General features: G+C 37.7%; 3 protein-coding genes across 5 annotated transcripts; all 3 read right to left on the bottom strand.

Annotated features, from left to right (window-relative positions):
• Positions 1–230: 230 nt before the first annotated feature.
• Positions 231–6,803, bottom strand: LOC113697203 (pectin acetylesterase 5). 2 transcript variants are annotated; one of them, XM_027216716.2, is made up of 13 exons: positions 6,587–6,745; positions 6,424–6,501; positions 6,243–6,325; positions 5,622–5,751; positions 4,579–4,658; positions 4,356–4,445; positions 4,055–4,179; positions 3,200–3,260; positions 2,895–2,948; positions 2,700–2,777; positions 2,511–2,616; positions 2,083–2,228; positions 231–756 (listed from the first exon to the last, which is right to left on the bottom strand). In XM_027216716.2, exons 3-13 carry the CDS (start codon positions 6,291–6,293, stop codon positions 640–642), a joined length of 1,038 nt encoding a protein of 345 aa, XP_027072517.2. In that variant the 5' UTR covers positions 6,294–6,325; positions 6,424–6,501; positions 6,587–6,745; the 3' UTR covers positions 231–639. The 2 variants fall into 2 exon arrangements, with proteins under 2 accessions (XP_027072517.2, XP_027072516.2); XM_027216715.2 differs by having other exon boundaries at positions 6,424–6,803.
• A 130-nt stretch (positions 6,804–6,933) lies between these two features.
• On the bottom strand, positions 6,934–11,390 carry LOC113697385 (dol-P-Glc:Glc(2)Man(9)GlcNAc(2)-PP-Dol alpha-1,2-glucosyltransferase). 2 transcript variants are annotated; one of them, XM_072054302.1, is made up of 8 exons: positions 11,074–11,390; positions 10,734–10,822; positions 9,974–10,307; positions 8,991–9,261; positions 8,503–8,640; positions 7,890–8,094; positions 7,610–7,752; positions 6,934–7,526 (listed from the first exon to the last, which is right to left on the bottom strand). In XM_072054302.1, the coding sequence occupies exons 2-8, from the start codon at positions 10,754–10,756 to the stop codon at positions 7,267–7,269; spliced, it is 1,374 nt and encodes a 457-aa protein (XP_071910403.1). In that variant the 5' UTR covers positions 10,757–10,822; positions 11,074–11,390; the 3' UTR covers positions 6,934–7,266. The 2 variants fall into 2 exon arrangements, with proteins under 2 accessions (XP_071910403.1, XP_027072781.2); XM_027216980.2 differs by having other exon boundaries at positions 10,933–11,390.
• Positions 11,391–12,890: 1,500 nt separating this feature from the next.
• On the bottom strand, positions 12,891–16,062 carry LOC113695736 (actin-1). The gene is made up of 5 exons (XM_027214872.2): positions 15,767–16,062; positions 15,101–15,170; positions 14,548–14,941; positions 13,416–14,029; positions 12,891–13,312 (listed from the first exon to the last, which is right to left on the bottom strand). The coding sequence occupies exons 2-5, from the start codon at positions 15,158–15,160 to the stop codon at positions 13,247–13,249; spliced, it is 1,134 nt and encodes a 377-aa protein (XP_027070673.1). The 5' UTR covers positions 15,161–15,170; positions 15,767–16,062; the 3' UTR covers positions 12,891–13,246.
• Between the last annotated feature and the right edge of the window lie 1,734 nt (positions 16,063–17,796).

The raw sequence follows: 17,796 nt of genomic DNA on the forward strand, positions 1-17,796 counted from the left end.
TCCAGAAGAAGACGCTATCAATTTGCCGCCTTTCGTTCCATGCAGCAAAGGGGCAACAAAAATTGATCATATGTTTTGGGAATTTAGGCGAGGGGGAAGTAGGTTGCTGATTTGCGTATTTTACAAATGGAATTGGGAGGAATTTTTAGTATCCCACTTGCGTAAGAGTTGACCCGAAGTGCGACCCTGCGAAACAGAACAGACGTATAATCCTATTTTACTACAATGAATGAACAAAGTCGGGCTTACCCCTCTGACCTGAGATAGATGATATGACCCGATTGCAGATTAGTCAAATACCATATTACACAGTTTAAATTAGTGATTTAACTTCTTTATCTTTACAGTACAGTAACTAGATATACTCCAGCAATTAACCACCAGAAGAGCAAAGTTCCGTTTCTGCCTACTCAGGCACATATATTGCAATGAAAACAATTTCACCTCGGATGATCTTTTATCAGGTGAAAAGATGACTCAAACATGCAGCACATCACATCATCAAGTCTCCTCCATGGAACCTCACCGGACCATCCATCATCAACAGCACAATCAATGTGATTAAGATCAGCTGAAGAAGTTAAGAGCAGCTTCTCAACGATGAGATTAAACTACCAGGGATTCCGTACGTTCATCAGGCTACAAACCCCGAGTAAAATCCATGTTATAGCAAGTAGGATGGCACGGAAATGGGCAGTCGACTTCCTTCGCTTCCTTGCGGTTGAAGTACCAATCACCGACACACTCCGCAATAGTCTGCATCACCCCCAAATAGCAAAAAAATGTAACTATCCATCCAGCAACAACAAGTCAAAGAACAAAAGTTCAAATCAACACCACAACTTGTTGATATTAATGCAAAATAACATCACAAAGTACATCATTGTCCATTGAACTTTCACAAATGCCTTCTTTTTGTCCCTCAACCTTATTATTTTATTTTTTGTCTCAAACTGGTCAACCAATTATCGCACGCGTCACGTTCTACCAATTTTGTCCAGCTAACTCAGCTAATTTAAGGCCCTACATCTAAATTATTTACATATTTTAGGGCTTTTTTTTAAAAAATTTCTTTGCCTTGCCCAAATACCATTTCTCAGCAATGTGTTTCATTTCTATACATAAATGAGCATATCGGTGAAGTCACTAGACAATATTAGTGTCTTTGAAGTAGGAAACCAATTCAGATGGCAGACCCTCTGTTGAAAGAGTCAACAGAAAGATTTGGACAATTAGGAAAATTCATGACCAAAATAAGACATTTAGGAAAGTTCAGTGACCATTGGTGCACTTTGCGCAAAAGAATGTAATATTGCATTTAAACATGCATCAAGTCAAAGACACAAGATGCAGGCCTCCTCAAAGACACTTAAATTTCAGTGACATGAAGTGATACAATGATTCTTATCATGTGGCAACTTGGGATATGTGCATTGCAGGCATTGATGCTACAGTACATGCATTACATGCATAGGACTTTCTACAGGTAGTGTATAGCCCAATTGCCCATCTACCCAACCCCAGAAGCATAAAAGAGGAATTGGAAATTAGTCTGACAAAGGTCAATTAGTATCATACCGAGTTCCATGTTGTCGTAGCTAATTTAGTACATGTCAATGCAATTGCAAGTTTTAGCAGATCATATTGGAATTCAAGTGCCACATTGACTATTGCAAAGGAGAAGATTAAACTAGAATCACAATTCATTCGACAAGATGCTGATGGGCTCAGTAATGAATTCCTGTCACGAACTGAACAACATCAAGTTGAAGATTTTGTTTATTGCTAGTAACATCCTGTCACCATATGACTGAGCCAAAAGTCATCCATTATGGTAGTCCCATGCTTCCGTATAGGCGGAAATAAATGCATTTACAAGGCTTGAACACCATGAACTCGTCAACTCCCTACTCTGACTTACAAATCTTCTTTTCTTTCCCCAATAATTCTAGTCGTATTTCATCTCTCTCTTTTAGACAAAAAAGAAAAAGAAATCATCTAATGCATGCTTTCACACAAGAACTATCTTCAAGTCATACTCGGAAACAATGACTAGACTGTCAAGAGAATAATAGGACTCACTCTATTGTTGATTCTAGGAGAAGTAGGCGAGTGCCATGTCTCTGCCATCCAGGTCTGGCAATGGATAAAGCAAGAATTTATAAACATGCCCCCTTCCTTATTTTGCTGAAATTTGCCGAGCGTCTTGAGCAATGAATTTCGGAAGCCTGTGCATCATAGACAAATTAATTAGCACAGAGAAAAGAACAGGTATCATTTACATCATACTCTCTTTGGTATCTAGCTGATTTATAATTTCTAGAAGTTTTAGTTTCAATAATGGCATAGGCCCAATACAAGCAGGCCCACTCCCCCAGAAACTCTGCATATTGATTTACAACAAATATTCTACTTCAGCCCCTACATTGGATTCAGTGTGACTCAAATGCAATAATAAACCTAGTAAAAAATCATTCTGATCTCGCAATGATAGACACATAATTGGTCACCTCGTAGTACTTCTAGCTGGCTGGGATTGCAGTTGAAAATGTTCAACTTGCAGCTGAGCCAGCTCCTTTGAGAATCTGATTCATCAGGTGCCAATATATTTCGTATCTGGAAGAGGAGAATGTTACTGCTAACTGAATGCTTGTCTAAATACAAATCCAAACTTGAAATACTACCTAAAGTTGAAGTACCTGCCAAAAGTCATAAGCTGGATGGACAAGAAACAATGGAGTCTTTATATTTTCTATAAATTCTTGAGGGAAAAAGCACTGGATTATGAAGTAGACAGTAAAAACATGTTAATCAAGATAACATTTCATAAGGCAGTAAAACCATCAGCGTCAACCATTCGGAAGGAATTAAACATGTTCATTTTTACAACACACCTTATGAGGCTCCATTTTTGAAAGACAATCTTTGTTCAAACTTTTTGCTATGCCCTGGATCCATCGTAAACAAAGCATTACAATATACACATATCCAACTGAAACTTAGAGAATGCCAACCAACAACAAGGCCAATAGCTAAGTCTATGAAAGTGATAAACCAATATAATCGTACAAAAGCACCGCAAATGTGAAAAACAAGTTGATCATTCAATTAATGTGTAGAAAAACTGCTAAAATATGTCCTTCCATAATATATTAGCAAAACATGACTCCTGATCTTGACGTATAAAACTGGATCATACCTGGAGATTAACAACATCACGGTAGAAGCTTTCAATAGTGTGATTTCCAGCAACATCCTTTCTGGAACAGAAGACGTACAAAAGTCACATTTTATTAGATATATTAAGAAATGCTCAAATGAAGTTAGGCATCACAAACTCTTGTTTCATGCCTAGTATATGTAACAAGAAGGTCAAGCTAACTATAAATGTTCTTAGGATGAATGAGTACAACCAAAATTTCACTAGAGCATAAGAAAAGAGTTCTCTTGCAGCAAAATTGTCGCTTTTCCATCTTCTTCCTTCTTTTATGTTAGACTGAGCATCAAATGGTTCATTTTTATTCTTCAGGCTCTAATATTTTAGACAAGGTTATGAGCTGGTTTTCAACAGACTAAGTAGGATGCTTGAGACGTTGCCTAAGATTGAGAATGATCTAACTGTGTCAGAGATAGCTCCTCTTTTTGGTGTTTAACATGGAATATCAAATTCTTAATTTGTTCCCAAATTCTTCTTTTTGTTAACATGGAATATCTCATCACTAACCACGTAAAGACATTTGCATCGCTTGGAAATAAAAACTAAAGGAATTTCTCCCAGATAGGTTAATCTCTGTTCTCATGCATTTCATCCTGTAATTTGTAGTTGATATTACAGCTAGTAAAAACTTCATCTCTTTTCTCTAAGAAAATCATTCAGGTTATTCAAGCAAAATGGGCAGTTTTTAGTTCATTACACTCCCAAAATAATTCTAAGAATGGCTTCACTAAGGATAGAAACTTCCACTCGAACAAAATGTACTTTAACAAGGAAAGAATGTTCAATGAAATTACATATAAAATCATTCGAGGCGTGATATCATCTATTGAAACATACTCATTGAGAAAAAAACCTGCATCAGCAAGACACTTGACAGTAGCACCCTTTGGCAAAATCCCTTGGAAATTGTCACAGTGTAGGAGGGTTGCCAAGCCACCCGCTGAACACCCAGAAAGAAGAGCCTGTCAATTTCGATAATAAGTATCTGATGACACATTCCTGCTATAATCTGTTTTATTACTACACCACCAGCTTTATAATTAAAGGAGGATGTTCAGAACTGATTTTCAGTCAGCTAAATAAAAGCTGTGGACTGAGCAATAAATATAAAATTGCATAAATACAAAAATAAGAATACCTGTCTTGCATTTGAAAGTCCTAGTGACAACAGTTGATCCATAACAGCCTCCCAGATAAGCTGACCTCTGAAGAAGAGTTCTGATCCATTCTGCAATAGAGATTAACACACAACACACTGAAGCCTTTCTCCTACCATTCTTTCTTCATCTCCAAGTGGGTAAGAGAAGTATGCACAATCTTTTTATGGTTTCCAAGCATACAAAACAAGTTGGACAACTTACTTTAGACTCAGCATCAGGGTGCCCAGAAAAGGATGCACCATCACAATACCGGATCTTGACTTTATTCCAATTGTAGAAATCTGAAAATTCCATGAAACCCAGAAAACACCTGACATGGTTAATCCTTTATGACATATGTAGCCAAGTACAAGAAAAGGGAAATTCAAGGCAAGCACCAACTATGAAGAGAATTTCAAGTTCATAGGAGTATAAATAAAATAAAAGAAGAAAAAGGAACAAAAGCACAAGGTTTTTAAGAATGAACACAACAAAGGAACAAAAGCACACAGTTTTTTAAGAAACCATTTAAAATAACAAGTAACTTTTGTAACCTTGGCAAAGCATGGACAAGGCCTATTCTTTCATTTTTGTTCTATCTCATCTCTCTTGAGATGTCCTCTCCACACAAACCGGTAAAACAGCCCTCCAGCTACATGATTGGTGAAAAGTGACAGGAAAGTGTTAGTAAAATTGGCCTTAATGTTACTGATGCAAGAAAGTGCTTTTGAACAAAGGTTGAGAAATTACAACTTCTTGCCGGCCACTTTTTACTACTCTCCGAAAATGGAGAGCTCAGAGGAGGTAATAAATTCAAATGACAAAGTTGTGGCATTATACAATTGTTTTATATAATCTGCATGAAAAAAGTAGACCAAAAACTGAGAAAGAAGGTAAAGGATCATCTTTTGCAATTGTTTTATATAATCCATATGCACTTTTCTCTCCTCTCTTGATCTTCCCCTCCCTCTCGTCATATTAGATAAAGAATGTGTCGGCCCCCAACCCCCACCCACACCTACCTAACATCCTGAAAAAACCCCAAAAGGAATTAAAAGAAACTCTCATTGTTGAAACAACAAAGCAGTTTGGTTCTTTTTAGGCTTTACTAATTACACATAAAAGACTCAACGCCTGTCTATTTGCATGAGCTCAGAAATTTAACATGAACACTGTCATAATGTCAGAGTCAAAATGTCATAGAAAAGTCATTCCCAAAGTTAACAAGTCTCCAAGAAGAAAAGGAAGTAACAGGTGATGATTACCAGGATTCTGTAAAGGGTCATGGCTCAAGATCCCAGAAAACTGAACTGGAGCGTCCATGTACTTTGAAGAACCTAGCGCTGTCCTCTTACGAGATGAACATGAAGCTATGGTATTGCACCAACCTCCACCCTGGACGAAGTATCAAAACAAGATAAAGAGAGATAGCCAGGTCGGCCTATAGGCAATAAAAGCTAAAGAGACGCAATTCGCAAGTACAGAAAGAACACCACTCCCCAAGAATGTTCACGCTAAATCCAGCATAATTTAATTAAAACACTATTCTTCCGATGGTCAGGTTACAGTCAAGAATGCTAGTTTGACCCCATTGCAGAATGCAGATAGCCCCTTCAGTAGCAAGAAGGAATGCTCCAAGAAAGCAGTAATTTGCCAGAGACTGGAATCTGAACTTCAAAGTGACAAAAAAACTTGAATGGAAGAAAAGTCGTGCTAAAAGAACCCTAAATTTGAACGCCAAATCCCATGCAAAACAAAATAAAATTTGAGATTTACATACTCTGCAACACGACCCATAAAAAAAAAATAATAAAGAAAATGGGTTGAAACAAATGTTAATAGCAATCAACGACAGAGAATTAAAGAGAAGTAGAACTGAGATTAACCTCGATATGAAGAACCCAATCGTGGGAACCAGATCCAAAACCCTTCTCCATATGATATCCCGGTACACTTCCATCCAAGCAAACTGCATTCAACATTTAATTATTGGATCAATCATGGTATAAGCATAAATGTCTCCGAGTTATCGGAGAATTAAATTAGACAGACGGACATACTACTTACGTGCGGCTTTATGATGGGCATTGGTTAAAGGGGTGAAGGGAATCCAATCCGAATGTCGAGATGCTGAAGACGGTGGAGCTGAAATAGAAGATTTATCGGTGTGATTACCAACGATGGTAGAAGAATATTTGGGTGAGGAATGGGAGAAGATGAGCATAGTTACAATGACTACGGCTGCTAGGATGATCAACTCTCTCTTGGACCAGCCTGAGCCTAGTCCACGGCGACCAGCAAGATGAGGAAGATGAAGAGACCTCTGCTGATTTTGATTTGCCATTTTACTGCTCCTACTGACTGCTGACTGCCTGCCGCAGCTCTCATCTAGCGCTAGCTCTGGCTGCCCTTTTTTTTTCCTCTTTTTGGGTTCAGGAATTCTTAAGATATTTTTTTTTTGGTTCCAGAATTCTAAATTTGGGGTGGAACGCTCTTAACGACGTCGTTTTAGACGCATTGTCAGGATTTTAGAATCAAGGCTATTTTTTTTTTTTTTTTTTTTTCGAGGAAAGAAAATTTTCAGCAAATGAGCCGTGACAGTCCCGCTTCTATTATATTAAGTACATAGAAAAGAATGACATTTCTTGGCAGCAAATCCTGGGATTTTCCATGTACAACCGCAGTCTCAAAGAAATAAGAACGACATTTCCTAACAAACCCAACATCTGATAATTTCAATTTTTATCTCTCTCTCAGATTGAACTTAACATACAAGTTCCCTTTAACGGAACCTGATCAAAATTCATGTTTACATATATCCCTCCCGACGCCAACGGATGTTGGAGGCATGATTCTCTGTCAGGCTTCGGCCCCCGAACATCCCAAAGCTTTTAAACAATTCTTCACTGCCTACCATATAAACCGTTGTAACCCAGGCTCGTGGTTCCAATAGAATGGCCGCCACAAGAACATCGACATTGTAAAGAGATTGATTGCGACATAAAGCAACCCCATCAGAAGCCAACTTATTGTATCATCGACATCAGAGTGCAGGACTAAGAAGAAGAATGGAATTGTATAGTATCTAAACTCTATCAGTGGAGCGGGAATTAGTGTTGCAGCTGAGGCCAGAAAATATGCTATCACCCATATCTTCTTCTGAGTTTTCACTGTCAACATAGAAGAAAATTATATTTAAAGAGTTGCACCAGGGAAACATAAATTGTTTACATGCTTTCAATTGTTTACTAACCCAAGGTATTAAAGATGCAAAACCAGGAGTAAACATAAAGCGGGACTAGCAGGTACTTCATTATCCAATGAGAAGCAATGACTTTCCGCCAGAGATAGAAGGGATAGTGCCGATTATCCGCCAGAAGGTATGGGTGTGCTATGCTGTAATTTGGTAAGAGAAGAGAAAAATAATTCTAACCAAAAGGGGTAAGAAAAGGCAAGAATGGAGGAAATTCATCCAAAAGGGCTTTTTCTCTATACATCTCGTTAGAATAGTTTCAAGTGTTGGATGGACAAACCTGAAGAAGTGAACTGAAAGGAAGCTGATGGTTAAAGCAATAACCAACAGGAAAAAGCTAAAAGGCTTCTTCTTCCATAATGATTGGACTAGAGCTACAAATTGACCTGATGTAAAGTGCACAGGAGCCATAAACAGGGCAGACACCAGGCTAAAATAAAGCAATTGTGCAAAATGTGGAGACACCTTATGAGCATCTTTTGCACCTGCACAGCAGGGAAGAGGATTCAGAAGTATGTTGTATTCATGCTTGTTTTGAAGGCAAAAACTAAAAAAGTTGTAAATCTGTAGGACTTTTAAATTTTAGATCCTCTTTTTGCTTGATTCTTGATAGTTTCAAGTTTCTATGGGTTGTGAATCCCTCGATGTACAGTTTAATAATGCCACAAGGAGAGTTGAGTTTGAGATTCTTATCATTATGTGACTTTTTATATACCGGTGGCAAAGTCCGTCTCAAACAAACAATCAATTTGGACACACAAGTCTTTTAGTTTCTTAATATTCAGACTTATCATTCCATTCACATTTGGTTTTAATATATACAAAAAGGAAAAACCATACTATTTCTCATAACAAGAAAATGTGGGCAAAAGACAAAAGTCTGATGGAGGTACCTAGAACAATACTCCCATTCCAGTAAACAAATGCCAGGAAAGCCACTAGAATTAGAAAGAAGGGGCTGAAGGAAAAGATTAGCTCCCACTTGAGCTGCCATATATTTGAAAGCATGTTCTGCATCTCTTCGCACAATCCTGCAAGAGAAACACTGTTAGCAAATCATCTGTAAGAAAAACACACCTCACAAAAAGTATATAAGCACTTGCTATCTTACAAACTTCCCTACAAATTGCCTGTTGAAAATTGGACATATAGCCCACAGGACAGAGGAAAAATCCTAACTAGGCACTTTTGCTATGAACAAAGGTCATGAGACAGCATAGGTAATCCCCATTTGGATACTAATTCTACTAGTCGTATCATTCAGGTTTCATCTTCAGATAGCCTTACAATTCGATCACTGCTTTGAAATGGTAAAAGAGATACAGTATCCAAGACCAGCAGGAGGATGAATCATAAAACTTGTTCATGGATGAGACAGAACCTGCTGAATGAGGAATGGCATGGACAGATGTTGGCGCAACTGAATGGTTGACAGTATCAACATGACCAGATCTTCTCTTTCTCAAGTTAGAGCCACTGGTTGCACCTTTATGGGAGGTAGAAGAAGCAACTTTAACTTCTGACATACTAGATTTTTCTGGAAGAAGATCATCTTTCTGCTGAGCAAGTGTCAGCTTTATAACCTCAGAGCACACAATGAACAAAATCCATATGATATTGGTTTGCCGCATTAATACTGCAACTGCACCTAGCTACAGATAGATGGTCAATGACGGTTAGAGCTTTTCTCAATGAACTTAAAGTAGAAGAAGGGCAAATCAACTTAAAGAGAATGAATTTGAATACAACACCCTTTATAAAGGAATTAGCACTATAAATGAACTCGGTTTTATCCAAGCCTAAGCACAAGTAATATAACTTTGCATCATCCTATGCATGCTTGTGAGAGAAGGCAACTGTCGCATATTAGGAACCTAATCACTTCTTGTCTGCTTCTACTTTGTTAACCCCATCACTATATTTGAGACAGTGTATCTCTAACCTTAAATGTAAGATAGTATAATGACGTACAATTCTAAGCTCGAATCTTTATGCAATAAACAAAGTGGTGACAACTAAAAAGAGAGACTGATATCATAACATTGTAAAAGTGAAAGGAATCTTTTTCAAGATAGTATATGACACACAATTCTAAGCTCGAATCTTTATGCAATAAACAAACTGGTGAAAACTAAAATAAAAGACTGATAACATAACATTGTAAGAGCGAAAGGAATCTTTTTCAAGATACAATACCAGTTAAATTAACTTCCTGAAATTCTTATACGAATAGTTCATTATTAATCTTTTTTTTCCCTAATTCTATATATAAATCCTGTAACTCATGGATATGTTTGTGTGTGTGAGAGTGTAAGAATGTGTGTGTGTGAGAGAGAGAGAGAGAGAGAAAGCTAATCTTCTTACCAATGCACTAATCCAATAATTCTTCTTCAAGCTACAAAGATAAGCAGCAAGAACTGCTGTCAGTGATGCAACATCTGTATAATACAGGAAAGTGAAGAACCAGTGGAGGGGATAGAGGGTGAGAACAAGCGCATGGAAGGTAGCCTTTCTGTCAGTAAGAGCTGGCCTCAGATGGGTGATTATATCGTAGATTAAAATGCTGCAAAACACAGCTAACACGCCATTTGTGAAGCGCAAAACTGAAACGGAGCAAGCATCAGAAAATGACGAGGCATTATTCACCAAGTGAATTCCTGGAAACAAAGAAGCAACATGGGCAAGTGAAACAAAGTACCTGCAAAAGTTTTAAATGTATATATCACACCCACAATGCTTGAAGGAAAAAAAGCCAGTAGCTGTTTGAGTTTCTCGAACCACAAGAAAACACTACAGTATATCAATAGCATTCTGACAAAGAGTATGAGAGTGACTGCATCCAGCAGTACCTTGTTCTTTAACTAAGATTTACATCTATCAACAACTAAAATCTTCTAAGGCTCCAACAAGTAATCCCAGAAAGTCTCGAAAAACAAAAACAAAATGCAACCACCGCAAACAAAAAAAGAAAAAAAAATCACTGTGCTAACTCCTCAAACCACATCAGACCAAAACTCAGTCTATGCTACACCTAATTTCTAACAAGCCATAAATATAAAATCAGATATACCACATTAAAACAATCCAGTAGTAATTAGAAGAAAAGAAGAGAATCAAGACTCACAAGCCAGGAGGGGTGGTGATCATGGGATCCCAACTGGTAAAATTGGCTTTGCAGTATTTTTGCGCTTGAGGGACATGGAATATCTCATCCTACACCAAATCAATCACCATTCCATCTCAGTACTTGAATAGTCAATAGAGTTCGTCAAGGAAAGTAGTAAAATAAGAATATTTTATAACAGTAGAGTACTGGTTTTAACCATGTAGGGTTCAGGAACAATGTGATTAACGAGGATGGAGATGGGTACTATCCACGAACTAACAATCAAAGCAACTGCTTTCCGACCCATTCTCAGCTCTCTGCCGCAATCAAAAAAATTCAGAAAGAGACAAATTACTACCAGTATAAGCACCAGGTCTGCAAAGCTGCGCTCATGCGTTGATCTATGGATCGATTCGGACGGATTTTAAAAGCAGCGGGAAGGCAGCCCAAAAGAAATGGATAGGTAACGAAAACCTTGCCGTTGTTCTTCCCTTCTTGTTTCTTCTTTTTTTTTCTCAATTTTTTTGGTATTATTTATTCAAGGAGGACTCGACCATGGGAAGGGATGGGAAGGAGGAGACGGCTTCGCAGTTCACAATCGCCAGTGTCCCGACTTCTATTACTACTAATAGCTTTAGCCAATGAAAAACATGCGGTAAAGGGTCCGGGTTACGGTCAGTTATCGAAAAAACCACATATATATACTTGCATAATTACTTTTTTATTTGATAATGTGTAATTTTAAATTTCTAAAACATTTATAATAAAATTGTTAAAGTTAATTTTTTATTTTTTGGAATAAAAACCCCAATTTTGAACTTATGTCAAGAGCGCTTTATTAGTCAAAAGCTCTATTTCTAAATTCAAATAATAACGCTCACCAAACACATTAGAAGTACTTTAGTCTTCCAATTTTTTTATCAGAAGCACTGAAACCTAAATGGGGCTTAAATAAATTGTAAAAACCCATTAATTTCACATCATATACAATCTAAGACCCTATTTGATAACTCAATTTAGCACTTAAATTTAATAGATTCATATTTTAACATATATCAAATCGTTTGATAATCAGAAATTAAATATCGGAATTAATTAAATCACACTGAATTTTCTAAATAAAACTTGCTCCTAAAATTAAGTGATAACCTATTCACTTATTATTGAATGTGATATGTACTCAAATATATTAGATTTAACACTTAATAATTCAATAATTTAATGGATTTGGATTTCAGATTTCGGACTTCAGTTTTATTAAACACACCCTAAATAAGATTGAAGTATCCATCCAACTGGCAACATGAGATTGGTCCAAGACCAATTGAAATTACAATATGTAATTGGTGCGAACCAACATAAAATTTCTCTGACTGTTCTTCATCATGGCTTATTACAGTAGCAGCTAATACCAAGTTTTCTTTCCTAACAATTTAGACCTCGGTCAAGCGAGTTAGTCGGACATTCGTGATGTCCCTCTACTAAGTTATTGGAAATTTCAAATTCCTTTTTTTTCCCATTTCTCTTGTAAATTTCTGACCAAAAAACAAATTTTAGTAGACAATTATTGTTAGTAGTAGTAGTAGTCATTTCATTTGGTATAGACAAAGCATACACTAGGTTCAGCAGATCAGACGAAGTTGGAAAAACAAAAGTAAATGCAATTGTGTTGCAAGAGTACAAACTAACTTGATTTGGCGACCTAGAGGATAGCTTGGAAAGGTTGGATAAATTACTAACAAATAGCTCCAGTACATGTTGCCTGCCGGTTAGTATTTGATGACAATATCATGTTCATTCATGACCCTCTTCCATCATATCATCCAAAATTTTGGGAGTACCGAGTGGCATGCATTATGCACATTTTTAACTAATGAATCTTGAAAACATTTTTACAGCATTGTCCAACTTTGCTAAATATCGGACAGCGCTAACAAGTGAGCATATTTACAGCGGCAAAAATGATGAACGCGTGTACGCGAAGCGCTACCAGCAGAATGACTCTGATTAAAGGAACGGCAATTGTAACTAACTTCATAATTTGTTTGTTTTTGAAGGAAGGCCCAACAACGTTACAGTATTGAAAAGGTTTATGCTCCATATATATATATATATACACATACACACACACCAAAACTGAAGTAGATTGACATCCAGGCGCAAGAAGCAGGCCACTTACAATCAACAGTACTCAACAGTGTATAATCATAAGACAAATCAGGGTGAATATGAGTTCTCCAAATCTTTAACGATGGCAACATAAAGATACAAGAATGACTGAAAACCATGCTGCTAAGTGTTTTTCAGGGCAACATTACTCATCACCAAGAAAAACTACCTTGACAAAAATGAAATACTATAACTATCAGGCCACAAAAAGCACTTCTCCAAACACATTAGAGATGTGAGAAGGGGTAGATAAAAATAGACAATGACAAAAGATGATAACCTTAGAATACGAATGCAAGTAGCATTTTCTTCCAAATTATAAAAAAAAAAAAAAAACTGGATCCATCCATCCCTCCTGCTCATTAGAAACATTTTCTGTGCACAATTGAAGGGCCTGACTCATCGTACTCAGCCTTTGCAATCCACATCTATATTCAGAAAAAATAAGTCAGAGTTAATCGCTCACAAAATTGTGAAGCATTATGTAAATCAAAATATATTAAGAGATTCATGTTGTTGTAACCACCATACCTGCTGGAAGGTGCTGAGGGATGCCAAAATGGAGCCTCCAATCCAGACGCTATACTTCCTCTCAGGAGGAGCAACTACCTTAATCTTCATGCTGCTAGGCGCGAGTGCAGTGATCTCCTTGCTCATTCGATCAGCAATGCCAGGGAACATAGTGGTACCGCCACTAAGAACAATGTTGCCATAAAGATCCTTTCTGATGTCGACATCGCACTTCATTATAGAATTGTATGTAGTCTCATGTATACCAGCAGCTTCCATTCCAATCAAAGAAGGCTGGTAAAGTACCTCAGGGCAACGAAATCGTTCAGCCCCAATCGTGATCACCTGCCCATCAGGTAACTCATAGCTCTTCTCAATAGCTGAGCTAGTTTTGGCAATTTCTAGTTCCTGCTCATAGTCAAGAGCAATGTATGCAAGTTTCTCCTTGACATCCCTGACAATTTCACGCTCAGCAGTGGTGGTGAATGAGTAACCACGTTCAGTGAGGATTTTCATCAAGTAATCAGTGAGGTCACGACCAGCGAGATCAAGACGCAGAATAGCATGTGGAAGTGCATAACCTTCATAGATGGGAACTGTGTGGCTAACACCATCACCAGAGTCCAGTACAATACCTGCACAACAAGCAACCAAAAGTAGGAAGCATAATTTACCATCATGTGGTGTTTTACTTACCATCGTTTGAAATCTAGTTTATTACTGAATGGTACTTTATTTGAACACTTAAAAAATATTTGCCTGAATTTGAACACTATATGGAGGGAAAATACGTTTCACAAGTTTCAGCGTAGCCCACAACATACATTAGCAACACAATACAACATAAGAAATGACTTCATAGTCAAAGAAGTGAAAAATAAGATTCACCGTAGCACTCAAGTTTCCCTACAGAATTTTTGAAAGATGTTTGTACTTTCACTATTCATACTTCCCAAAATTTAAGTATTTAAACTATGTGATAACCCAATCTCATGCAAGTCCCTTCATCTTGTTTCCAAGCTAACTAGGACACGTGGTATAACTTTTCAAAAGAACCCAACAATTTCATAGCTAGCATTGCATTTCTATTAGCTGTAAAATCCTTCGTGGTTAAATACTTAAGTTGACTGTCCATAATCAGATAATTGCTTACCAGTTGTACGTCCACTAGCATAGAGGGAAAGCACAGCCTGAATTGCAACATACATGGCAGGAGCATTGAAGGTTTCAAACATAATTTGAGTCATCTTCTCACGATTGGCCTTGGGGTTGAGAGGGGCTTCAGTCAAGAGAATGGGATGCTCTTCAGGAGCAACACGAAGCTCATTGTAGAACGTATGATGCCAGATCTTTTCCATGTCATCCCAATTGCTGACAATACCGTGCTCAATAGGATATTTCAAAGTAAGAATACCTCTCTTTGACTGAGCCTCATCCCCAACATATGCATCTTTTTGCCCCATGCCAACCATCACACCGGTGTGACGTGGGCGACCAACAATGCTAGGGAAGACTGCCCTTGGAGCGTCATCTCCAGCAAATCCAGCCTGAACAAAACAAATGGGTGAGAAGAGGTTGGAAGAAATAGCAATCCCAGATAAATGTTGGAAGAAGCAAGATAAAAATCCATTCAAATGTATAAAGTGATAAGCTAATTGGGGAGCGAAAAAAGTACTGCACTTCAAAAATTAAGCAATCAAGTTTACCTTAACCATTCCAGTTCCATTATCGCAGACGAGTGGCTGAATGTCCTCGGCTTCTGCCATTTCTTTCTACCTATACCACCAACAAATTCTGATTGAGACAATTCCAGAGAACATAATACTCTATTTACAGCAAGGGGCGTAATCAATATTCGTAGCTGGTAATATAATTGCCAATGATAGAAAAAGGTTAAGATTTGATTAGCAACTACGATAACGTTGAAAATCAGGATATTTTAGGCCGAAAGTTATCCTGAAAACAAGATAGCCAAAACAAAGAGATCGAATGCACAATGCAATGTAATCCAGAATTGTTAGAATAAAGAAATTCAGCAATCGCCCACGTTGAGCAAAGTCGGATCAAACACGTTGGCTCCGCATCACGTCTGATTGAATAGATTTGCATTAGACAAAAAAATTTAAATAACGAAACCAAACAATTTATAAAACTAAAATGCAGATCGACGGATAAAGAAGCCACCAAAAAAACAAAAACAAACGAAAGTGCTTTATATGAAATCTTGATCTTTAAAGAAAGCAGGGATGATTCAAGATTTGCGTTTGCAAGATCAGTAAAATAGCAAAAACATCTAAGCATAGCACCACCAAGAGCAAGCACATTAAGCATCATCTATTGAAATTGAAAAGAGAGAATGATTGAATCGTGACCTTGGTTTTGCGAATCCCGAGAATGAGAGAGAAGCTGAGAGAGAATAATGGTTAATATTGATTATTGTTTTGTCGCTCTTGTATGTGTGTGAGTAGATAAAGTCTCAGCTCTTGAGCCTGGATCACTTCCCCGAGATTCCAAAAATAGGACGCTATGAGAAAAGGAAACAACAGAAGGGAATGGATGAACAGGAGACGGAGAAAGAGCTAAGCAAATAAATTGTTACAAACGAAATGCGACTTATAATGAGTGACCACTAACTTCACTCTCTCTCCATTCCTCTCTTCTCTTCCCTTGCCCGTGTCTTATGAATCGACGACGATCACGCCTCACCTGGGACTGTCGTGGAGACAGCTGTGCGCCTCTATTCTTTTTTTTTTTTTTTTGCGCTACTTATTATTTGAAATCATTTTTGAAAAAAAATGTAGTAACGCTTTTGTATTACGGTAATTAAAAAATGTGTTAATAATACAAATGAATAAATTACTATTCAAACTGTTTCTTTGCTCATTTTCTTCTTTTTTTTTTTATCCCTTTTTGGTTATTGCTAGTCACTAGCAACAATTTTTAATTTCCTTTGTTTTATGCTTTACTTAAAATCTTCACAATCCTCATCCTTTGTTGCTTTACTTGAAAACTTCAACCACGAACCAATGTTTACATCACTTTATCATTAAATAACTTTATAGACCAGTGTATTTCTGGGAAAAGTCGAATGAAAAATGGTCATATGCTTCAAGTAACTTTGGAGTTAGGCCCAGCCCATTTCATATAGCACTCCACAGTAGGAGTTTTGGAGATTAGTTGTAAGTGGGTTTTGGACTGGATTTCTATCTACACGCATCGACAAGGGACAACTAGTCCATCCTCTGCTGGTCTTGAGGAGATTGAGATCTTAATTGTCTACAACCTATTTCATAACTAAGAATTTGAAGGATCACAACACAATTAAATGGTCTCTGTGCTCACGTCTACGAAGCTGTTGCCTTCGCTTTAACGTTCCGAGCATCCAGACTGAGGTCCAAATGCTTGGTTTCCCCGCCACAACAGAACATTGGACCCTCAAATATTAGTGCTATTAAATGGGTCTCCCCGTTTTGTTTTTACACATCCATCCATCATATCTTGATTCCGCGCGAACAGAATGCGGAATGGCCAACACCATCTAATTCTAGGCTGCACTTGCCGACAATTTCTGACCATTGATTGATTTAAGTTTTAGATGGCAGGGGGGAGTAGACTGTAGAGGGCTACTGGTTTGTCCGGTTGAACATGGAGAACCCTACAAACATCAGCATTGACTGAGATAGCCATTTTTGAATTGCAGAGTGACAAACAAAGAAGCAAGCTTTGGACTTGCAAGGACGGTAGGTACAGAAGTGGGAGCGAGGTGGCGGGCACCATATACGAGTGGAAAAGAGGGGATTTCAGGAAGGAATTAGAGCGAATGACCAGAATTTCTGGAGGCCTTGCAACTATTGATTAACAACTAAAGATACCAGCATCTGTGAGTGTGAGATCATAGAATTCAACCGCCCTTATTAAAATATGTTAAAATGCAACGTAGAAAGCCAAAAAAAAAAACCTTGGATTAGTACAGAAAATATTGATCAATATTCTATGTTATAGCTAGTATTTGAGTATTCCAGGCGGAAGGCATAAAACGAATGGGCATAATCCATCAACAAGCAGATTTGGTTTCTGGGCTCAAAGGTACAATTTGATCGCTGCCCTAAGACCATCCAGTTTGGACTTTAGAAGGGTGACTTTCAAAAAACAGGCGTCACTTGACAATGAAAATAGTGGCAGCAAACTTTTGTACGATCAATGTATCCAGCTTCCGAAAGGTAGTATTCTGTACCTTAACGGAACTGATCACAGAACTGTTGCAGGTGGTGGTATTCTGACACATCAAGTTGGCAAGTCATTATTTTAGACACATGATCAGAATCGTCCTCCTCCTGCTGTGCTTCGTTGTACTCTCGAGGACTGTACAGAGAAGAAGTAAATGAAATGAGAGATGGGGAAT

The sequence above is a fragment of the Coffea arabica genome, chromosome 6e, assembly GCF_036785885.1.
Source record: "Coffea arabica cultivar ET-39 chromosome 6e, Coffea Arabica ET-39 HiFi, whole genome shotgun sequence".
NCBI classification, from domain to species: Eukaryota; Viridiplantae; Streptophyta; class Magnoliopsida; order Gentianales; family Rubiaceae; genus Coffea; species Coffea arabica.

Coding starts and splice junctions, on each gene's coding strand:
- LOC113697203 (XM_027216715.2), bottom strand. CDS start 6,700: ATGGCAAATCAAAATCAGCAGAGGTCTCTTCATCTTCCTCATCTTGCT. Junction 4,659..5,621: donor TGACCCTTTACAGAATCCTG/GTAATCATCACC, acceptor TGGAATTTTCAG/ATTTCTACAATTGGAATAAA. Junction 4,180..4,355: donor GACTTTCAAATGCAAGACAG/GTATTCTTATTT, acceptor CGAAATTGACAG/GCTCTTCTTTCTGGGTGTTC.
- LOC113697385 (XM_027216980.2), bottom strand. CDS start 11,022: ATGGGTCGGAAAGCAGTTGCTTTGATTGTTAGTTCGTGGATAGTACCC. Junction 8,641..8,990: donor TGCCATTCCTCATTCAGCAG/GTTCTGTCTCAT, acceptor TTTCTCTTGCAG/GATTGTGCGAAGAGATGCAG. Junction 7,753..7,889: donor CTTTCAGTTCACTTCTTCAG/GTTTGTCCATCC, acceptor ACCAAATTACAG/CATAGCACACCCATACCTTC.
- LOC113695736 (XM_027214872.2), bottom strand. CDS start 15,160: ATGGCAGAAGCCGAGGACATTCAGCCACTCGTCTGCGATAATGGAACT. Junction 14,942..15,100: donor ATGGAACTGGAATGGTTAAG/GTAAACTTGATT, acceptor TGTTTTGTTCAG/GCTGGATTTGCTGGAGATGA. Junction 14,030..14,547: donor TGCTAGTGGACGTACAACTG/GTAAGCAATTAT, acceptor CTTGTTGTGCAG/GTATTGTACTGGACTCTGGT.